Consider the following 24027-nt stretch of genomic DNA (forward strand, 5'->3'; position numbering starts at 1 on the left):
TTTGCATTTCATAATGCTTTAGTTGCTAATAAGATCTCAGTGTTCTTGTCTGCCTAGAAGACCTTTTCAGAAAACATACCGATTCCACTTTTTACATGAGAAAGGATAGGGACATTGTCCAGAATGTTCAGTCTTAAAATTTACATATGCATGTGCTTTGCATGTGAATAAAATTCTACTATTAGCATCAGTAATGAAAAGTCTGTTGAAATTGAAAAGAACTTGTTTTATTAAATAAAACCCATATGATAAAGAGCAAGTTAAATAAGTTGCACACAGTACAAAAGCTATATATATATATATAAAACAAAACTACATTATAAATATACATCACAGACACTTTGTAAAATTACAGTGGTCCATGAAAAAGTAGTGCCCTCGTTTTAGCTTTCTTGTATAGACTTATATACACATCTTTTATATAAACAAAATAGAAAATATCCAATACATCACAGCTCATCTAAAAACATATGTACAAAGCTCATGTTAGCTCAGGACTAATTTCTGACGTAACTACTGAACTTGGTGGGGAGATTGTCCACTGGGTAAACGGTCGGGCCCGTTTTCATCGTCGGGGGTCCATTTGAAAGAATCCAGTTGCATTGCTGTGTTAGCTCAACTAAAAAGATCTTGAGTAACACTTTGGCGAATTCTTTGCCCACACACATCCTGGAACCGCCTCCGAAGGGGATGTAGTTAAACCTGGAGCCGTCCTCCAGGCCTTTGCTCATGAACCTCTCTGGTTGGAACTCATCTTTGTTAGGAAACACCTCAGCAACGTCATGTGTGTCACAAATGCTGTAGATGACATTCCATCCTTTAGGTATCTGATAACCCTGTAGGAAAATGAAAGAATTTGGTATTAAAGAATGATTTACACCACGGGAGAACATTTAGAAGCAGTCTATAATATTAAAGATCAAGCCTTAAAGTTCAACTTACATTCAGTTCAAAGGTTTTGAGTGCCACTCTGAAGCCTCCAGGCACAGGAGGGTTGATTCTGAGAGTTTCTTTAATCACACATCCAGTGTACTTCAGTTGTTCCAACAGCTCCATACTTATTGTCTTTCCAGGTGAATACATGCCCATTTCAACCTGCGAATAAAAATGTGTCCATTAGCTCACACATTGGTTTAAATGTGCCATCAAACTGAGAAGAACGTTTTGGATCATACCTTCTCCTGAATCTCCTCTCTAACTTTCTGCACCACTTCTGAATTCAGACCCAAGAACATCACTAGTGAGGTTGCAGTGCTGGCGGTGGTCTCGTGACCTCCAAACAGAAGCTCAGTAGCAGCTTCTTTCATTGCCTGAGGGAAACACACACTTCATTATTGCTGTTCACTGACTGGATGTCACTTACTAATAAGTCTAATGAGAAATAGCTACCTGCAAACTGAAGGGCTCATCACTTCTCCTGCTGTTCTCAATCAACAGCTGAAGAGCATCTTTGTGTTTTTGCTCGTTTTCGTTGTCATCATCTTGAATTTTCTTCCTGATGTTCTCCTCAATTTTGGAATGAATGAAATTGCGTGCTCTCAGACCCTGCCAAACAAATTACAGGTTGTTATTTTCTCAAGTTTATTTCACAATACCGACAATGCATCTTCAGACTGTCATTCTACTGTAACTCACCCTGTACAAGCCACTGAAGGGAACATCAATTGGCAGGGAGAACAAGTTTTTAATCATTTCCTCAAATGCTTCCACCAGTTCCTGCTCATCTGTCTTGATTTGCTCAGGCTCGAAACCAAGAAGGATTCTCATGGCTATACGAAACATGAGTCGTTTCATCTCTGGGTAAACCAGCACACATGGATCTCTTTGCAGCCAGTCTTGAATGGCACTCTTCACCTCCTCCTGGATAACTGGGATGTAGTGCTCAAGAGCATCTCTTGAGAATGCTCTCATAATGGCCTAATTAGAACATCATAGAAAAAGAAAAAAAAATAAGTGCATCTTCTCAAACATTTTTTTCATTTCAATGCAAAAAATAAATCTGGGGTTTACTGGACAGTTTAAGACTGACACTGTAAACGTGAGAATAAACCATCTGATGTTCCTCAGAACTTCTAGGCTAACTTTTGAAGATGTCTCAGATATTCCATTGTTTCATCAAGAACAGTGCCTCAAAACCTTTCAAATGTAATGGCTTTCCAAGAGGAACCACTGGCAAACTGACAAAGTTCTTGCATAGGTTCCTCAGAGAACATTGTTATAATATTGGAAGAAATTCACAACATTAATGTTACTTAATATAGAAAACACACACACACACACAAAAAAATTGCATCCTTACCTTTTTCTTGTTTTTGTGTTGAGTGCCATGAACATTGGAGAGCGTGTCAGAGCCCAGGATAGTTCTCACTGATGCTGGCCACTGAACAGAAACCAGCTTGTGTTCGCCCAACAGAATCTGCCTCACGTTATCAGCTCCCATCACCCTGACAGTCGGGTTACCAAAGAGGTGCGTTTTGTAGATGCATCCGTATTTCTGGCGCTTCATCCGGAGGAACTTCCTTCTCTGTGTGTAAGGACAACGCGTTATTATTGGCACAAAGATTCCAAAAACAAATTTTACTTCACATGGATCTGTTATTAACACAACAAAACATCAGAGTACATCGCATTTAGCTACCAGTTAAGTACATTAAGCTGAACTTGTGCAAATGGCAATAAAAGCGCACGCGTACCTGGAGGATCAGCTGGAGCGTTTCTCCAATGAAGGGTAAGCCCATGGTACCTGGCGGCAGGGGACTTCCACAGTTCGGATCGACCCGGCGAATCAGTAACATCTCCCACAACTTAACCGCGGCGAGAAAGAGCAAAACAGGGAGCACGATGGTGCAGAGAAAGGTGACTATGAGCGTGTACAGCCCCATGCTGAAGCGCGCAAAGATTGCAAAAGAGTTTCTGGAGAGGAGAGGAGACGCGTCTTTACGCACAAACTGAGGGCGTCCTCGCTTGTGCGCCCTTATATATCCATTGCGCGCAGGTCTCCTCCTGTTACCTTCCTCAGATAAATTAGTTCACACAAAGTTCATCTTTAATTGTGGTGTCATCTCGCCCCGCCCACAGGGCAGAAGCTGCTCCAAACTCTGAACCATTTGTTATAGGCGCATTTTAATACCACCTCCTGTAGAAGGCAGACAATCCAGAGATTTCACTTTGAAAAGGTGTTAATTCCCCCGACACAAAAGGAAGCATCCGAGGCTCTTTTGTTGCCAATATACCCGTCGTTTACACTCATTACTCAGGGCTTGTGTGCCATCAGAAATGCCGTGGAGGATTAAATTGAGGAGCTTAACTGTGAAGCTCTACTTTTACATTTTAAATCCCTTAAATGTCCCTCTTTTTGTCTTTCTTTGGCGTGGGGGTCTTTAAAAGACCATTACAGAGGTCTTTTAAAGTGTGTGTGTATATATATATATATATATATATATATATATATATATATATATATATATATATATATATATATATATATATATATATATATGTATGTATATATTAAAAATTAGGTACAATATTTCTTATTTATATTAGTTACATTTTTATTGTGCTCTCTATAGATTTTGAGTTTCTATTTATATAGACACCTATAAATGATTTGTTATAAAAATACATAGAGTTGATTTGAGTCATTATTGTTAGGATCTGATCACAATATCAATATACATAATAATGAAAATCTGTGAACACTGTGTACAATATATCGACCTAGACATATTTAAGTTGTTGAGGTCAGTGATGAAATAAGTTAGGACAGTTGCCAGGGCTGTGTTGCTGGATCTGATCTCACATTAGACTTTAACCTGGAACCGTGCCATCGCTGTTATGCCCTGTTTTCATGTGGAGCAGAGTGTGCAGTAATATCATAAATATGATCATTGTCTCGCTGCGGGTTCAAACCCGGGTCAGCTTAAGAAGTGACAGAGCAGAGCAAGGTTACCGGTACATGAAGAGCAAACACCCACAGTCTGAATTACTGTTTTTACGAAAAACAAGCTGGGAAGTCAGTCAGTTAAAGAGACAGGATGGCTCCAAATTTTTCCCTCTCTTCGTTCTTTGATGTGTGTCTGCCCTACATTTCACCTTTCATCCTGTGTGATGGGATGGGGAAAACTCACGCGTGACATATCTACGTCTGAGAAGAGTTTAGGCATGTGTCAATGTAAGCAACACATTCATATGTTAACCCATTACACGACCATTGTCATATTTATTCTTCAATATGGCCCAACCATGCCAAATGCCCCAAGCGAACCTTCAAACTTGGCCTTATTTGTCAATTTGTGCAATTATGAGACTTGTTTTCCCTCGTCAAAGTCATAGCAGTGTGTGAAATGCTTTGATGAACCTAATAAACTCTTTCAAACTGAGCCAAAAGCAATGCAACCTGAAGTTCAAGGATATTTCACTGAAGAATGCTTGTGTAAATTCTTCCTATTTATAGCTTTCAAATAGTGTTTTTTTATTGATATGTGTTTTTTTCCCCCTGAATTTATCCAATATGTAAACTGTGATATTACCCAGTTGTACTTTTTATCCACTGGCAACATTTGTGACCAATTTTTTCTGTTAAGTTGTTTAAATATTTTACAAAAAGAATTGTCAACTGTAAATGAAATAGATTCAACATATAAAGCTGCTTAAAGCCCTCTGAAAGATGTGATACAGGCTACGTCATCAAGGGAATCATAAAACATATCAATACATATGCAATATACATACAATTTTTAAAAGCTCTATTAATAATATATTAAGTCTTGTAGAAAACATGACCACAATATATTTAAACAACTTTTTGCAGCTTTCTGTTGCAAATTATTAACAGAAAAACACTTTAAAAGCAAACAACAATGATAATAATAATTATAAAAAATAATTGTAAATATAAATATATTTGCAAATATATGGAAAAGAATGCAGTTGGTTGCATAATGCAAAAACGTGATGATTTAGCTGGGCTGGGATTAAAACGACTAGTCCTGACAATAAAACTGAACAACGAACTGAATTGAATCTTCCCGTTCACTTTGCATTGATTGTTATTTAGCTAAATCATGCAGTAAGAGCTTTCATTACTAAAAACTACTCCAACGTGAGTTGCCTAAACGCAATGCATCCACGCTCTCCGCTATTTATTTCTCACATCGATGTTTATTTAGCGAGTTTGAAGAGTAATATTCTGAGTCATCTCTGACCATACATGGCACGCATGAGCTGTAACATCCAGCGCTGTGTTGGTCTCAGTGCTCGTCCCGGGCGCTGGTGACCCGCTGGTGACCCTGCAGCGCGGACCCTGACATCTCTGTGAACTCTGGGCGCAAAGCTCGCCAAGTTCACTGTCCATCAAATAACGAGATACGCAGCCTGAGCAGCAGTAATTATCCACACTGCGCTGTCCGTCACAAAAATCAAATCAAGGGCATCATTAAAGCCACTTACAGTAATGTTCTAATTGGGTCAAGAGATAAACAGCCTTTCACTGGTGTGCGAGAGAGAGAGTTTTAATTGGAGCCTCGGATGTAGATCGTCGCTTTCATCAGTTTCATCCTCATCATCTGCCTATATTTAGATATAGGCTACAAGGAAGAAGCTGTTTTAAAAATGGCCGTGAAATAGTCTGCAAGCTTTATAATGATTTCAAGAATCGTTTGAGTTTTTAAATTAATTTGTCAGCAGTTTTCAGGAGGCGGGTGGCTTTCGCGCAACCCAAATTGTCTTTTGTTGCGCCCTGTTCAGCCACCCATTTGAGAGGCACTTTTGTGATAAACATGTACGTTTAAATGTTTAATAAAGAGACCAATAACGCAGTTTTGTCGAGTTCAGAACGGAACAGAAGCACTCATGCAGCGTATTGTTATTGTTTCATCCTCAGGCGAACGCGAGTCGTTCGCAAGCCTCTATTTAGTGCGCCCTTACTTGTAATCTAACTTTTTATGTTTGAAAATGCACGTTACATATAATTATACGGGAAAAAAGTACTTGAGGACCAAGCATAATTAGGGGCGTCAGATCCCCCAGTCCCCACATAATTCGCACCTATGATGAAAAGGAATCGTTTTCGATTACCATATATAGAAATGCCTCTACCCTCTGGGTAAATTACTTTATATACCCTGTCATCATATCAAATTATTCATCGTCAGCAGCGTTTTCAGAAATGATATGGGTCTAGCCTAACCCGCGCATCTTTACCTTGGATGCCGTGTAGCCAGCGCAACTTGCCGGAGCTACTTTGCTGTTGTTGTTTACTCGCATAAACTGACTGACATTAGTGACACGTGGCACAGCTATAGGTAGTGAATTTGTCTTTGATTTATGAGTTTACATGACATATAGACCCGCGAACGCAGTTTGAACCGTGAGCACCGCAGGAGGGGGTCACGAGAGCACAGCCAAACAGTTCACTAAAGGGTCAGACTGAAGACTGACTTTAAGCTATATAACCTCCAGCCTCAGGAGCCTCATTCCGTCTTTTATTTGCTGCTCTTTCCTTGCCAAACAAAACAAAACGATTAGATAGCAGAATATATAAAATTGTCACTAATAGGTGAAAAGAGTTAATATGGTAGCTAATTTTGCTTTTATGTACTTTATATTTACTTATATTTATTTAAAAATAAATCTGAATATATAGTTAAAAGTCTGAATATATAGAAGAAAATCTGAATATACAGTTATAAGCCTGAATATAGAAATGTAAATTGTGAAGTAAATCTGAATATATAGCTGTAAGTCTGAATATATAGAAGTGAATCTGAATATAGTTATAATTCGTAAATAAATAATTATAAGTCTGAATATATAAATGTAAATCATTGATATAAATGCATATCATAAAACCTGAAAATATGTATAAATCCTGAATATACTGTATAAATGCAAATATGGATATACAGTATATTATCTCAGTATAACTATATCTTTATTATAAGGCATATCAATAGACTTTTTATTATACCTGTACATACTAAGATATCAATGTAAATATTTTACTATATTAATTATTATAAGTGCATCTCACTAATGGCTGAGAGGGCTAGGGAAATTGCTAACAACATGTTTACAAATAGTGATTGGAGTGAAAAGAGATAATTGCAGCAGCATGTGATAGACAGTAATACTTCAAATAATTAATATAGTACAATATCTGCATTGATACATGTACAGGATACATAGGCATACCGGTTTCATTAAAAAAAGCAAGAACATCTGCCTACTGACATGCCTAACAGTAAAAATATATTTATGTTGAAATGTAGACTATATATATTCAGATTTGCATTTATATACTCAAGATTTATAAACATAGATTGTGATTTACTATTATATAATTAGAATACATTTACATTTATTCATTTTGCAGACGCTTTTATCCAAAGCAACTTACAATTGGGGAATACATAAAACGGTTCTTCTTAAAGAGGAAAACAGACACAATTTACAGACAAAATTCACAATTTACATTTATATATTCAAACTTTATAACTGTAGCTTTACTTCAGATTTACCTCTATTCATTCAGACTTTAATTATATATTCAGATATATAACTATATATTCAGATTTACTTCTATATATTCAGACTTACATTTATATATTCAGACTTATAACTATATATTCAGATTTACATTTATATATTTGGACTTATAACTATATATTCAGATTTAAAAATTTATATTCAGGCTTATAACTATGTATTCAGATTTACATTTATATATTCCGACTTATAACTATATATTCAGATTTACTTTTCAGACTTATAACTATATATTCAGAATTATAAGTACATATTCAGATTTTCTTCTATATGTTCATACTTATAAGTATATATTCAGATTTACTTCTATATATTCAGACATAATATATTCAGGCTTATAACTATATATGATAGATGAGCATAAGAAACTCCTGTAAAAAAAAAAACATTAAAAATAATTTTGATCACAAACTTTTGACCGATCAAAAGTTTGCCGGACCACCTCCATCAAGATTGTCCACATTCAGTGATGACCGACTGAACCTAGCGGATTGTTTGCCGATATATCCTTCAAGAGAACATCCCAACTGGAATACTGGTGAAATGAAGTTTAGAAATATCAGCCATCATCTGTTCAAAAATAAGCATGACTTTAAATGCAGTAAAACAATTAAATGTACAATTAAAACCATTACACTGAATATTTAACAATTAACATTAATATTTAATATTAAAATAATATAAACTCAACAATAGAATAAGATAATTCACCAGTTTAACATAGTTTAATATAGCTGGGCAACTTAATTTCATTTCATTTTAAAAATGTATATATTTTCTAAATAATAATAATAATAAAAAAAGAAACAATCTGAAGGGAACTGTTTCTATTTTAATCTGAGGAGTTTATCTGTTTATAGAGTAACAATGTTGTTAAGACATTAGAAAACAAACAAAACAATGGATCAAAATGTATTTTTGTGGTGAAATTTTATTTAAGCACACAAATAAAAATAGGTGGACCTTGAAAACAACTGAAGTCACTTGGGTTTGTGTAACTCCAGGTAATGCCAGTTTTTGGATATTGTGATTCTGTCTGCCTCATTGAAATGTTGAATATCTGTGTGACACTTTACAGTAACTTTAATTATTAATTTTAACAAATTCCATAATGCCTAACAGATCATTAGGTAATGTACATTCAAACACTTGTAATATCTGAATGTAAGGAACTACTGATTTGTTAACCACGTCTTTAAGTCATGAGAGTTATCTTAAAGTGAAACCAATATTAGTGTTGTTACAACCATAAGACAACAGAAAACTGAAATATGGGAATATCCTCAGATGACAAATGTTTTATTTTTACATTCCATTTTTTCCCCAATTTTAATAAAATATTATGGTATATACAGTGATACTTTAAATACATAAGCATACAGTTGCTTGTTAAAAAGCAAACTTAAATAATTTTCAGTGCAAAATGCCTGCTCAAAATAAATGTTAAGAAACAAAAAACCATGTGGATAAAGATATTATTCTGGGATTTTTCAATGTCTGTAGCTGGACCAATTATTGCTTATTTATTTTCACCTAAAAATGAGATTCTAACGCATCTGAACCCAAAGCTTTCATTTCACCCTGAGAAATAAAAAAGTAAATATAATTCCATGGTGAATTTGTACATCGTTCAGTGAAATGCAGCTGACAATTTTAAATTCTTTTCAATAAAGAAGTGCTGTTTGTGCACATGAGTTGGAACAAAGTCTGCCAACGTAAAAGAAAAAACGATGCATTCTCATGCAAATGTTTAGCATTTATAAGTTACCTAATTTGAGTCAACTTCACCTCAAGGCAGACCAATGGGAAGCATGATTCCATAGCAGTGTTAAATATATTTAAAAATATTTACAATAAAACTTCATCCATGTTACACCAGGGAGAATTTCATACAGGATGCAATATGACCATCAGCATCACCAGTCACATACACACCGCCGCTCTCTCAAGTGTAGTGTTAGGAGTCATTGCACTTTCACAACGTACAAAACATAATTCTCAACCTTTAAAAATACATTACAAAAAATTACTGCATAACTTCTTCTGTTCACTTTTTTTCTCATTATTTTTGCACTATATTTACATTATTAAGCTACAGTGGTGAATATTTTGGCAGAAGACATGGAGGATGCAGTCAAAATATACCACAGTACTTTGAGAGTAGTTACCTTATTGGATTCGAAAAAAGGGCCAAAGCAAGAAGTATAACATAGTTTGTAAGTTACATTGTCAAACCCAGCCCAGTGTTCGGACGACTCTAGGAATGCTGGGACATTCCATTCACCAAACTTCTCAGCTGCTTCACCACCGTCTCGATCAATTTCTGCTTGTCACGGTCGTTCTTCCTGAACTGGGAGAAGATGTTGTTCTTTTTACTTGTGTCTTTCATTCTGGAAAAGCAAAATGAGGGGATAATATTACAGTCGGATATATGAAGAAAATATCAGAAAACATCTATTATTATTATCATTTTCCACATTTTAGAATAATACTAATGTCAACTAATACTACAAAAAAATACGACGACGTGAATTATTTAGTGACCAAAAATATAAAAAAAATTAAAACTACAGTTTTACATTTTTAAACTAGTGTTATTTAAAAACACATATACTATTAGTTTTTGTTCATATTTTGAATCAGATTTTAATTTTAGCTTAATTTTTGGTAAAATTTCTTGTAATTTTTAATATTAATACTTTTAGTCTATTTAGTTTATTTCTATCTAGTACTTCAGCTAAATAAAAAGTTAATGTTTATTTTAACTGTATATTTTTTTTATATTTATCTTTTTTGGACCAAAAACATATTTTGCAACCCTTTTGGTGATGCTAGTGATACAGAAATAACACGCTTCTCTTTTAAACTCATATGTAAAAATTACAACAATTCCAGTATAAATGCATATTTTTATGATATATATGTTATATGCATCCTTACCCCCATGTCGTTCCAAACCCGTAAAAGCTTTGTTCGTCTTCGTAACACAATTTAAGATATTTTGAATGAAAACCGGGAGGCCTGTGACTGTTCCATAGACTGTCATGTAAATAACAGTGTCAAGATCCATAAAAGGTATGAAAGTCATCTTCAGAATACTCCATTTGCCATCAGACGTGCAATCTTGGTTATATGAAGCGACGGGAACACTTTTTGTAAGCAAAGGAAATAAAAATAACGGCTTTATTCAACAATTCCTTTGTCAACGGTCTCCTCTGTGTCTCTCCATATAACCGTATGCTGCGTATGCTCTTCTGTGTCATCCGCGCCACAAGGATGCGCTGTTTCTACGTGTATTTAGCTTTGATTTGAAAGAAAACAGCGCATACTTGTGGTGCGGAAGATACAGAAGAGCATACCCAGATTGCACGTCTGATGGCAGATGGAGTATTCTGAAGACGACTTTCATACCTTTTATGGACCTTGACACTGTTATTTACTTGGCAGTCTATGGGACAGTCACAGGCCTCCCGGTTTTCATCCAAAATAGCTTAAATTGTGTTCCGAAGACGAACAAAGCTTTTATGGGTTTGGAACGATATGGGGGTAAGTGATTAATGACAATTTTCATTTTGGGGCGGAGTATCCCTTTAACACATTTAAATACATTATCAAAGAGAGATTTTTCAGTGCAGTAAAAATCATGAATTAGTAATGATATAGTTATCCATGACATATGTATCATGATATGTAAACTATTTACATTATATTATTATTAAGCCCCTCTGTACAGTATGCATGCTGCAATGAGTGTGGGATGAATTAATGATGATGAAATAAATGATATTTCACATGTAGGAATGTAAGAGACTATTCATGAAGCATTTCACATTACTATGTAGAGAAATCCATGTTGGATCTACGTACCCTCTGTTGACTCTGGCATTGGTAAGTAAGAAAAAAGAAAGAGGACGAAGATTATATATTAGGTTAAAAACTAATCAGAGCTCCACTGTCAAATCACTTCATCATTTGTTCACTCATGTTTGAGATTCTGTTCTGAAACTAGTGAGCCACCAGCTGCCTTTTAAGGCAACCTCATAACCATCATGGTTGTAAAAGTAACTGTTTAAAGCACTCTAATGATTTCAGTGGAGTTTGATATTAGCATTTCTTCACTGAGCTGAAGGAAAGAGTAAAAACACTACATACTTCTCCAAAAGTGCTAGCGCAGTGGAGGGGTTCACCCGCAGGTACTTTGAGGTGGGCTGTCCGTAGTCTGCTAGGTACGTGGACCAATCCCACACCATGAACAGATCTAGAAGCTGAATGAATTACAAAAACACACAGTATACAAAACCAGAACTTTATAACTTAACGTTTTTAATCTTATAACTTGAACCAGAACCAACAGAATAGGTTGTAACACTGAAAAATAATAAAATGAATGTAATTGCCATTTGTTTTGATTTAGCATACACTTTTATGCAGAGTTGCACATTAAGAAAACATGAACACCACAATATAATAATTACGGCTGCCACACTTCTTGAACAAAAGAATTTGCAAGGAATGTATACAATTTGCAAAGATTCTTAAATATAATTTTACAGCGAATGCATACATAATTCAAGCCAAAGAAATATATCACAGCTGAGAATAAGGCCTGGTCAGGATTATTATACTTAAAGCACACTAAAACTAAAACCATAAAACATTTTCATTAATTGAAATAAAATAAATTTGATCTAAAATAAAATAAATATGCATTTTTCCCCAAAACTTATTTCAGCTAGTGGCCAAAGCATCATTTCTCATTTTCAGTTAAATTTGATGTAATAAAATAACTAAAACTTAAATAAGAATTAATATATTTTTTTATAATACTATAGTTATATTATATTAATAAAAACTATAACAGATTATTATAATATAATAATACTACAATAACACTATTCTGAAAATTCCCAGATAATTTTTACTTTTTCTAAATAAGAACCCCAATCATAAGAAACAAACGATATTCAAGGTCCAAAAAAAAAAAAAAGAAAAAAAAAAAAAAAAAGAAAGTTGTTAGCTTCCCAAAGAGAAGTGTGTGAGGTCATACACTAATGGTTGGGGTTAGTACTAGGGCACTTGTTGGGGAGCTGGGAGCACTTTAAATGCAAAAGGAAGAGAATCCCTCCGTGACCTCCAGATAACCCACAGAGGAGCTAATCCTGGCTCCACGGTGCTCTGGTCAGTAGGCTCCCTGCCACTTTGCAACTCTGATTCAAAGCAAGGCTCTGGACACATTGAACTTAATTTGCTGAAGAAGGGCCAGACCACTCACCTCTATATATGCAAATCAATATCAATCAATGAGGGACAATTCCTGGAAGGCTCGTTCATTGTGGAGGGCCGGGAGAGGAGGGTTCAGGGGGCTAATAGCACTTCACACCTACTATGTGGTCCGTATTGAAGAGGTCTGTTTTTCAGACCGCTATTTAGTGCTGTTTGCTGCTCCTGCTGGGCTGTGACAATATTGCTGCTAAACGCACCAAGACCCTGCAGAGCATCATGGGCTACAAGATTGCGCTTGTAAATGTCAATATTTACAGACCTTAGGCCAGGGCGATACAGCTAAATCAATTATCCAAAATAGATTTAAATGTCATTCAGTGTATACATGATATAAGGTCATGCATTTCCTGAATAACCATCCAATGACTAGTTAGTAGTGTTATGAATTAGATCTTGATGGATACTCGATAAATGGTGGGATCCTAAAGTCTCAGATCACCCTGAAAATATCAAAGCAATATCTTAGATTCTGCACTATTTATTCTATACATTATTTGTGTGCTTTTATTTAAGAGTATATAATCCCAGTCAATGCATTTCTCCTCCAGTCTAAGTGCACTAGTCACTGGAGCACTAATCATGACCTTGTAGAGATCTCACCGCTATAGACTACATGATCTGACAAGGTTCACAGTGAGGGGTTTTAAATTTCAATTAGGATAACAGCATTACATTGACATTAAATACACCCTACATACTATAATACACCTTGTTTATATACAGCTATTCAACAGTAATACTTTTTCCAGAAAGGAGGCATTAAATTGACCAAAAGTGGCAAGAAACATGTTTATATTTCAAATAAATGCTGTTCAATCGAATGCTCTAGTCAAGGAATCTTAAAAAATGTTTTATGGTTTTCACAAAAACATTAAGCAGAACAACTGTTTTTAACACTGATACTCAATATTTGAAAATCAGCATATTAAAGTGATTTCTAAAGGATCACGTGACAGGTACTGGGAAAGCTGTATTACTGTGAACAACTGATCTATTCTCACGCTACTGAAAAACGTCAAGTTAGCAGCTTCGCTACTTTTAGATACTTATTCGCGATGCTGGTGAAAGTGAAGAACATGGGAAAACTTGGCGTGTTCAGAAATGTGCCTTCAGACATTTTAGTCTCTTTTAAGTGATGTAAGCAAGTGCATTTTTCCCAGTATTAGTACAAGCATCTGCACCCCTGCACAGTATCACCTTACAGACAACACGAACTTAAAACGTTTAAAACACAACAGTGTAAACAAGAGCCGCTCCATTAGCTGCTGTGTGATTGGCAGGGAGACTGTGACCTCTCTATTTGAAGAAGAAAGAAAAAAAAAAGCGGTAGCCCGGTATCAACTTTGTGTCAGACTGCGATAAGAGCTCGAGGGTATATCTGCGTCATAATGCATGATGGGAAGGTTATCTACACGGGGGGGCTGGAGTGAATAGGTAAATTCTGATGGCCAGCACTCCACTCTCCTTATCTCTGACCTTGTCCGAGCTCATTCCGCCCGAATTGGAGCCAGAGCTCACTGAGAGCACTTGAGAGAAACTGTCAGCAAATCCTCCAAGAAACCAGGCGAGGATCAAAGCGGCGTCATGCTAATGGTAATCGAGAGGTCTTGGCGAGCGGCCGCAGTCGTGACACGCTGAAAGAAGCCCCCCCGACCGGAGCTTTTCCATGAACAGGTGGTGTATGTGATTCAGCATGTGGATTGAAATTGCAACCACAATTACACCCCAAAATAAAATTCTCTCATCATTTACTCACCCTCATGTCATCCATCTTATTAACATTTACATTTTTTATCATATTTAAAACGTATCATGCATTTATAACATATTTCTTATATTTATATTTAACTTTTATAATGTTTTTTTTTTTGTTAGCTAGTTTGGAAAGCCATATAAATGATATAGTTGATTTTGTCTTTTGCTACTGAAGCAAATGGGAATGCAAAAAATACATTTGTTGTATTTTCTGTTCACCACTACAGAAGTTCACTCAACTATGATGACTTCCACTTCGGAGAACTTTGGAAACGTGAAAATGGTCCATATAGTGGCCACTCCTTATAATGAATGTAAATAAGAGCTCAGGGTGTCAAGATCCAAAAAAGCACCCACAAGTATCATTAATCTGTTGTATATAAATTGTGTACTATATTCCAAGGCCTCTGAAGTCATAAAATAGCATTATGTGAGGAACAGACCCAAATGGGAATCAAAATTTGCTTATCTTGTAATCAATCATCATTGAAAACCTGACGTTAATGGCATTTAATTAAATCTCCTTTAATGATGCTTTTAAAGATATTTAAGAAGATATTTCATGCTTTAAAGTGAAAGTCAATGATCACCAAACTGATTGGTTACCATAATACTTTCTTTTGTGTTCTTCAGAAGAAATAAAGTCATAGGTTTGAAATGACATGAGGATTTTCATTTTTGGGTGAACTATCCCTTTAAGAGCTTGAAAGTCCCAGTCCCCTTCGATTTTTTATTGCATGGAATAGAAAACTAATATTAGGACAAGAGGGTGGGACATTTATGACAGAAATGCAATTTTTTCCCCCTTCGACAGCATCCTGAAAACTGAAGGAATACTGCAGCATGTGTGATTTGAAGAGACGTTCAGCTTTCTGCTGAACATAAATAGAGGTATTAGAAACTAAAGGGATTTTATACTGAGTGCTTTTAACTCCACACCCTAATAATGCTTGCTTATATGACATACCTTTGTAGAAGAAACCTTGACATGACCCGGGTTTTACACCTTAAGGCCCAGATTAAAAGTTCAAACTCCAAGCAGCACAAAAAAAAAACAGGACCAAACGAAGAAAGAGCTCCCGATAGCATAATGAACCCCACTGCGACTAAGTGATTTCCCCTCCTGAAGGTAAGCGTGTTCAGGTTGGGATAATCCATTAGTGCCTGTTAATGCTGTATGTTCCCCACCCTTCCCCTCAGCTCACTTACAGCGACTGTGGATCAAGAACGGTCATGTCTGCAGAGAGGTCTGTACCTGTCGGAGGTCAATGAAGGCCAACTGCAGTGTGTCCCCCTGGAATCCTGGCACGGGCTCTGAACTGGCAAACACTGTGAAAGGAACAGGAAAATACTATTTTAAAAAACAATTAGTTGGTGTGCGTTCAAATTAAACCCCTGAACAACATTTAGAAAGCATTTTTGTTACCCTGAAACATGAACCAAAACTTGATAAAGCCAACATACTGATCTACTATTTATTATTATTATTATATTTCTGAGAATAAAATTTCTAACACTTAAGTTGTCCTAAAACTAAACCACTAAACTTGGTTCAGACTTTCAAACTATTCTGACTTAAGTTGCTATTTATAATTGTAACTTAACTTACAGCGTTCCAAGACTTAATCATAATTAACTAGCGTAAGATAAACTGCCGCTAATGGGACAAACACCATTCAGACCTTAGAAAAGGGTCAGACATTCCCTGCCGTACCTGTGCGGTTGAACCCTCACAAACTCTAGACATCTGTGACCTGAGGCAACAGATACGAGCATGCACACACACAGCCTTTCATTTCTGCTGACAGTGATGTAGCGTGACTGAAACCTTAAATGGCTGAGGAGTAGAAGATGTGATGCTAGAACCAAAGAACTGTCCACATATTAACATTATTGATGAACGCTGTGCTCTCTATTGTGCCCTTCAGAAGCAAAGGGGCTTATGGACTTCCCCAGGGAGATATCAGAGATGAAACCTCAATGAGATCAGTTTCTGCATTTCACAACATCATAGACACTTGAGGATCTTTTGACTTGGGAAAGAAACATTTTAAGGTCAGCTCCATAAATGGTCAGGTCTGTTTTCATAATTCATCCCGTTTTGTATTCCACAGACAAGAGTTTTGTCATATAGCTTCAAAACAGCATTTCCAGTTTTAGTAGAACTATGAATGATATCCTCATATGGGTGGGTAATGCATGCAAATGCAGCACATGTAAGATGAATGAACGTTCAAATGGATAAGCGAGTAATGTTGCTCTAAACTGTTCCATATCAGCTCATATCAGAACAGGTGTGGATTTCCAAGAGCAGGTGGAGTGCGGGTAATCTGGAATGTTCCTTGAAAGAGTGCAACTCAGATAACTGCTTCGGAGAACAGCTGATAATATCAATAATACCTGCTGCATGAATGCATCTACTGCCATGCGGCGCTTCACAGAGCATAAGACTGACATGTCTGTCTGTTAGTGCATTAGCCACATTCCGCTTTGAAATGGTTTATGGTAATGCTCAAACTTTCAGAATGGAGGTAATTTGTAAAAGGTCTGGTTTATTAATTAATGATTTACGGCAGATAAGATGCATTCAATAAATGATTACTATTATTTTAGACTTCGCTACAAATCTGTTGCATGGCTTTAGAAGAGTTCGAATAAAGCATATGGACCACTTTTATAGTGTACAGGGAGTAAACTGTAAAAATCATAATTTTAATGAAGACTGTAAAAATGCTACTATAAAAAGGTTATTTTACTCTATATGGTAAAAATTTGTAATAAATCTAATGGGACATTTTATGTGATTTTACAGTAGTTTTTGGAAGTGAAAAAAAAACAAATCATCTTATAATTTACAGTGAAAAAACATAAATTGATATTGCCAGATTTCCCTGTGGGATACTTCACATTTAATGTTTTTCCTTGAAATAACCACTTCTTCTTAGTTGTTCTATGCCACATCAGGGTTTTATGTTACATCTTATGTTGTCAAATTAATGTTTACTGCATTATTTTTGTGTCATGTATTACCATGATTGTGTTTTGTATTTGTGTATGACACTGTGTGCACCTTGTATATATTAATATTTACTTCAGCTTTCTTTACCTCCTGTGCTATTTGTTTTTTTTTTTAAGTGTATTAGTGATTTGTATTTCAGTGGGTTGATATATTAATATTATATCAGGTAATGAAATATATGTATGGTTTACCTTAAAATTTAAGTTCAATTCTATAGTACTTATTATAGTAATGTTTTGGCAACCACAAACTGTAAATTTCGGTGAAAGAAGAGTGTGAGTAAATAATGACAAAAGCTTCATTACTGGGTGGACTACTGAAACTATTAAATTATCAAACACACTACTCACGTTCACACTGTATGACATCCAGATTGAACTGCTGAATGGCTCCCATGCTGATCTGTTTGAGCTCAGTATCCAGCAGCATCTGCATCAGTGACGTGGCCAGGTGTTTACAGGCAGACATGCACGCCGTCTGTGCCACCTTACCCTGAGGAACGGCACACAAACACACCAACAAACCGTTAGTACAGGTGTCCTCAGCTACACACGCCACGGCATCAGTGCTTTTCTATCTCAAAGTCTTAATTAATTCAGAGTATGAACCAAAGTTAGTATCAGGGTATGTGCCACTCAGGGAACATAAAGTAATAGCTAATTTAGAAGTATCTCTGAGCAGTTTCACCCTAAAATATTGCTCCAAGCCCACATTAAATTTTTCTTATATTATCTTATAAAAAAAAAAGCTAATAACAATACATAAATTAGAGTCCTAACTAATAAATCAATATGTATTGCGCCCGTAACGCCTGATTTCACCTTTAGCCTAGATTAGATTAAAATAAGTACATTATTTTGCTGAACATGCACTATTTAAATATTTTTTAGACGATATAAATCAAATACAATATAATTGTTCAATTGTAAAAACATGAAATAATTTATTCAATTTAACATTTATAATATGGTCACTGATTAAATACTGATTCAGTGACAATGTGCAAGCTATTGTGTTTAATACAATTCTGTATGTTAAGAAAAACATAATTATGTGTATTTCATTGCTGGTGTGACCATTATCATGTGCATGGGGAAGCCGTAACAGTTTCAGTAATTACGCATGAAAATATTTACAGAATTTTAATCTTACTGTCACTAACACTAATTACAAACATGCATCATTTTAACTGGTGTTTTCACTGCAAAAACACACAAAAAAAGCAAATATTGCAGCCATTTTTGGAGAAAAGCCACAGCAAATTATGAAATTTTAGGCTGCACAAATCTGAAAGAAAAAAAAAGCAAAATCCTGGTGGGACTAGTATACACACCCAGAAAAAATATTTGGTATAGGATTAATTTTAAAACAATTTTTACATTTCAAAATTTGCTATGAAATTTTATTAAATTAATTTTTTCCCCCCCGAAACTGAAAAATCATTAAAAAAAATTCAAATTACTTGCTGTGTTTCCATTACTCTTCAAATTGCGCAAATTCAAATTGCGATTCGAAAATATGCCTAATGGAAGTGCATCAATTTCACAAAAACTCCCATATATGGCAAAAAAAAAGTTTTTACAGTTTTCAGGCAATTCGAAAAAGGAAAATTTCGCAAAACTGCAAAAGAACCGTTTTTTTTCCGCATTTACAGGTCACATGTAAAAAGTCATATGATCATTCTTCAATGCACTATAACCTCCAAGAAACACTTTATACGTGGCTACTCTCGAGTATAAGGGGCTTTCCTGCCATTAAAGCTTAGACAGTTTACACTGCACACGTATTACAGTGGCCACTGAACCTGATTGCGGCCACTCTAGTCAATGCTTGTGTTTATATCAGCAGCGCCACGCGTGTTTCTGAAGCGGCTTTCCACGCTGCTTCTGTAAAAATCCCACCAAAATCCATCGCCATGACTTATCGCGAGAGGAAAAAGTTATGTTTTAGTTGCATAACATTGGTTAATGGAAACACCGTCATTTCGCAATACTTTTTAATCGACATTTATAAAATATCGCCAACGTTTTGTGCAAATCTATAATGGAAATGTGCCTACTGTAGTATATATTGAGTGCTTGTTTCCGTAGTGCATGTGAATGGGTCTGTCAAGAACTAAAAAACAAAAAAGTGGTCCATATGATTCATACTCTACGTTTAAGTCTTCTGTTAGTGTTATATCATAATATAGCTTTGTTTGACAATAGCCTGGTTATTCTTTAAAAATTCCTCTTTTCTGTTTCACCGAGGACAGAAAAACTTTGGGTTTGGAACAACATGAGGGTGAGTAAATGAACTACTTTTAAGTGAATGTATGAAAGCAAGCACATAGATACCTGGGGAAGTGTATGTTTATACATTCCCATAATTCATAAAACAATCCTTAACACCTTAAATCTAAATCAGTGGAAGTAATGACACAAAATGGAGATGACAAAGGTTTTGCATCTCTTGAAAATCCACCATCTGATGGATTTCAATTCAGACACAAACACACGGAAACATCTAGTCTCATATCTACAGCAGTCGTTCATGCAAGCCGACACGCTCAAAATAAGTAGGGTTGTAAAGACCAGTCAAATCCAGCAATACCAGACATCAAACACTTAAACACACGTAAAACTCATGCAACAGCTGCTCCACCAGTACATGCTGATAACTAGCAAAGAAATTAATAAACAGTTCCATTTAGTTATTCTATCCAAAGCAAAAAAATTAAAACAAAGCTCTTCACAAAAACGAACCCCCTGTTATTATCATCTTATCAGTGATGATATCCATTAGACACCTCACACTATTAACAAGACTATTTCACTTGTATTATTTTATGTGTAAGCAACATAAAACACTCAAGCACCACAACCAATGCTGTTATCATATTTAAAAAACACAAAGACAATAAATTCAGAATGCATGGACATTATTCTAGATTTCTAGAGATACAAAAACATTCTGAAAATCAGGACTAAAAAAGCAGGCTCATCACATTTAAAACTCTTTCAGATGCTCTCCTAGACCAAAAAAATAAATAAAATAATAATAAAATAAACACTTAAAAAGATGCTCATAAAATGCAACTATTTTGCACTAAAAATGTAAATGTGGCACCACAAATATAAGTCCTAACCAGGCAAGGCACAGGTTATTATATTTCATAATAAAAAAATAAAAAAAACCTTAAACCATAAAAAATTGTTACTTGAAGTAAAATGAATGTTAACTGGAATAAATTATATTTCAATTCGTTTAATTAATGTAGAACGAAAACTAAAACCCAAAGGAATAAAAACTATTTAGGCAGAAAAAGATTGATAAAACTAAATAAAATGTCAAAAACACTAAATTACTAAAACCTCAACTTAAATTAAAATAGAAACGGGAAATATAAAAAATGAAAACTAATTCAAAATATTAGTAACATTTATAATAGTATCTCCATGATACTAAAATAACTCTGATATGAAGTGGATTATTGGACCAATGAGATTCGAATTTGGGCCGAACCCATCACAACGGCGGAAATAAAAACTGAACTGGAAATAGTGATTAACAAAATGGCTAGCAATTTTCTCATCCCATTGTGTTAAAAAACATGCAAGTTTCATTAAAACGTGAGCTGAATGGTTATGTTTTAAAAACCTTTTTTGTGCTTTCATCTCTTTCAATCACAAATACAACTTTTTTTGGCCTATGTTTATACTAAATCAGCATATATTAAATTAATTGGTGTGAAGCGAGTTAGCTGTGCTAACATAGAGTTTGTGTAACATGAGTATACTTGACATATAATGACATCTAGCTGTCCTGATAGGATAGTAGGTTAAAATGTGTCATTATGCAGAATTAATAAAGCAGCATTCTGAATTGAGAGACACTCATTATTGAGACCATTTAAGAGATAGTTCACCCAAAAGAATTTTGTCCATACAAACAAAGCCAATAAGGTTTGGACCCCATACATTTTATGGGCAAAAATACTCATCAATAGAATTTATTTTGTGTTCCGAAAAAAGAAAGAAAGAAATGTTTTTGGAACCACATAATTTTTGGGTGAACTATCCCTTTAATACTGTGACTAGTGTTGGTGAATCTCAAGTAAGAATGGCACACATGTTCTGCAGATACTTGTATGAGCATCAGACAATAATGGGCAAAATCAAGCAAATCCGGGGCAGCATGCCAATCGATCTGGATTACATTCTGTATTGCACATGAAAAGGGAAGCAAAACAAGGCTGGCAGCAAGTCCACAGAGCTGACATGAACATGCAGGTTTTTTTTTTTTTTGCTTTTAAATTATCATAATTTTTCTCTTCCTCCTCTAGGGTTCGAAGAAGGTCTACTTACCGACATCGCAGCATGATCTTTGTTGTTATTCTGAGCGGAAACCCCAAGAAAATAAAACACGGAAAGGGAAAGAAAGTATAGCGATAATAAATGGACAGACAAAGGAAAATCAGAAAAACCAAGCATGCCTGGCAGAAAATAAATCAAGGAATACATTCACTTACAGGAAAGATGTTACACTGTTGAGAAACCAAAGCATAACCAACTTAAACTGGAGGTTAAAGTAATTTGTTTAAGAGGACAGAGCAGCTGAAGAGAAACGCAAGCAAGCTGTATCGTTCTCAGTGAATGGATGGGCTGGGAGTTGTCTGTGTTGATTATGTGCAGGAATAAACAAGAGATTTGATTGGTTTTGGAAATGGATGTCGTATGTTTGTGCAATGACACCTATAACACCAAACATGACATTCCTGTGCACTTATGCATTGATTTACACCTAATATCAAACAGTGGAAAGTCAAAAGAAGGGCATAAACTAGAAAACGTGTTGAACTTCCACCCAGGTATGATCATCTAATCACCTAAAGATGCAACACTGATTGATGCCACACATGCAATAACAAACATTACATGAACTCAAGTGTGAAGAATGGCCACAAATTCATGGCGAGACTGCATATGAATAGGATGGTATGGAACTTACTGGAAGGTGTGTGAAGACCTGGAAGGTGCTACGCAGGAAGTTAATGAGGTCCATGAGGTAGCCGCTGGCCCTGCCGTCCGACTCTGCCATGCCCCATTCATAATCAGCCAGCTGAATGAATTCATCAATCTTCTGGTTGAGTTTGGTGTATATTTCTCCTTCGGCTGCATGTCTAGCATCCTAAAAATTAGAAACCATGCATTCAAAATTTTCCTGAAGTGTACAAACACTACAGTGGAACAACCTACTAATAAATGATTCCTGGGATGCTTTTAGTATTGAAACAATAAACTCGTTTAAATGTGTTTTACTTTTGACACTACAATCAAGAATATTCACATGAATATCAAATGGCAAGCAATTATTTGCATATTAAATGGTAAAAAACTCCCAACAACCATATATTTCAGGAGCATACACATACACATTGTATATTTTAAAGTGCACTGAACCATGAAACTTTCAAGTACCAAAACCCTGAACTTGCACATGAATATAATAGTCAAATGTTCAACAAAATGAGTAGAAAAAATACTTTCTGAAATAAAGTGCTATGTTACTTTGCACACCGTTTAAGTTCTTTTTACACGTTTTTCTGGCAGTGTGTAAAATCCAAAGTGTTTGGGATTTAAAATGTGAAGGTGCAGAAAGTATTCTCGAAGAGGTTGAAAAATATTTTCTAGGCATATCAACTGGTAAACGTGGTGGACCTTAAACGGTTAAAAAAAAATCCTTATCGTATGCAATTTCACCTTGTAAAAAAACGAAATGTGGAAAGGGTTGGGGGTGAATACTTATGCAATTCGTTGTAATCAAACTTGAGCAATGCTAACATGCTGCTGCATGTTTAATGATTCAAAAAAAGGTCACCTGATAACACCTCCGTTTTGATACATTTAACACAGTAGCATCAAAACAAGCTCAGTATGCAGTTCGTGAAGCCTGAGGCGGCTCCTGTACTGTGCTTTACTCTGAGGGAACCGCTCCAGACGGCTGATCTCTGATCACAGTGAGCCCATGGCAGTCATCAACTGAGTGAAATATGTAATTAAAGAACGTGTCTGTGAATGACTTTTACCTTGAAGGTGGAAAGCCCGTAGAGTCTTGTGGTATGAACCGTTTCCGGGGAAACATTGGTGATGTTCGTGATAAAATCCTCCAGATATTTACACGCATACTCTAAATGGGTGGTGTTGATGATAATTTGAACTAGCTGAAAAACAGAACAGAAAGTAAGGCATACGTTATTTTCGAACTGAGCTTCGCAGACAGAGTGAGGCGATTCGTCACATTAACGTTACCTCAGTTAATCCTATGTGTGGCTTTTTGATTAGATTTTGTAAGCAGCTGCTCAACGTCCTCGTCAGCAGCAGGTTGGTGGATTTACGGAGCATGTCGTCAATCTCAGTTGAGCTGAAATACAAGTTAACCAA

At 35.6% G+C, this 24027-nt stretch overlaps 2 protein-coding genes across 5 annotated transcripts in view; both read right to left on the reverse strand.

Moving 5' to 3' along the window:
- Positions 1-242: 242 nt before the first annotated feature.
- LOC109095343 (cytochrome P450 26A1) lies at positions 243-3029 on the reverse strand. The gene is made up of 7 exons (XM_042735086.1): positions 2694-3029; positions 2300-2524; positions 1636-1917; positions 1390-1545; positions 1176-1310; positions 943-1095; positions 243-836 (listed from the first exon to the last, which is right to left on the reverse strand). The coding sequence occupies exons 1-7, from the start codon at positions 2880-2882 to the stop codon at positions 498-500; spliced, it is 1479 nt and encodes a 492-aa protein (XP_042591020.1). The 5' UTR covers positions 2883-3029; the 3' UTR covers positions 243-497.
- Positions 3030-8461: 5432 nt separating this feature from the next.
- The window catches only part of LOC109099862 (exocyst complex component 6-like), a 45994-nt gene continuing 30428 nt past the window's right edge, over positions 8462-24027 (reverse strand). The window contains exons 16-24 of one of the 4 annotated variants that reach the window (XM_042735087.1): positions 23896-24007; positions 23673-23807; positions 22595-22774; positions 21952-21981; positions 17956-18097; positions 15842-15915; positions 11701-11813; positions 11416-11427; positions 8462-9938 (exon numbers count right to left, since the gene is read on the reverse strand). In XM_042735087.1, the coding sequence (XP_042591021.1) occupies positions 9806-9938; positions 11416-11427; positions 11701-11813; positions 15842-15915; positions 17956-18097; positions 21952-21981; positions 22595-22774; positions 23673-23807; positions 23896-24007 (931 nt within the window). In that variant the 3' untranslated portion in view covers positions 8462-9805. The remainder of the gene's footprint in view (positions 9939-11415; positions 11428-11700; positions 11814-15841; positions 15916-17955; positions 18098-21951; positions 21982-22594; positions 22775-23672; positions 23808-23895; positions 24008-24027) is intronic. The other 3 variants (XM_042735088.1, XM_042735089.1, XM_042735090.1) reach the window with 3 other exon arrangements.

This window comes from Cyprinus carpio, chromosome B12 (assembly GCF_018340385.1).
Source record: "Cyprinus carpio isolate SPL01 chromosome B12, ASM1834038v1, whole genome shotgun sequence".
In the NCBI taxonomy this organism is placed as follows: Eukaryota; Metazoa; Chordata; class Actinopteri; order Cypriniformes; family Cyprinidae; genus Cyprinus; species Cyprinus carpio.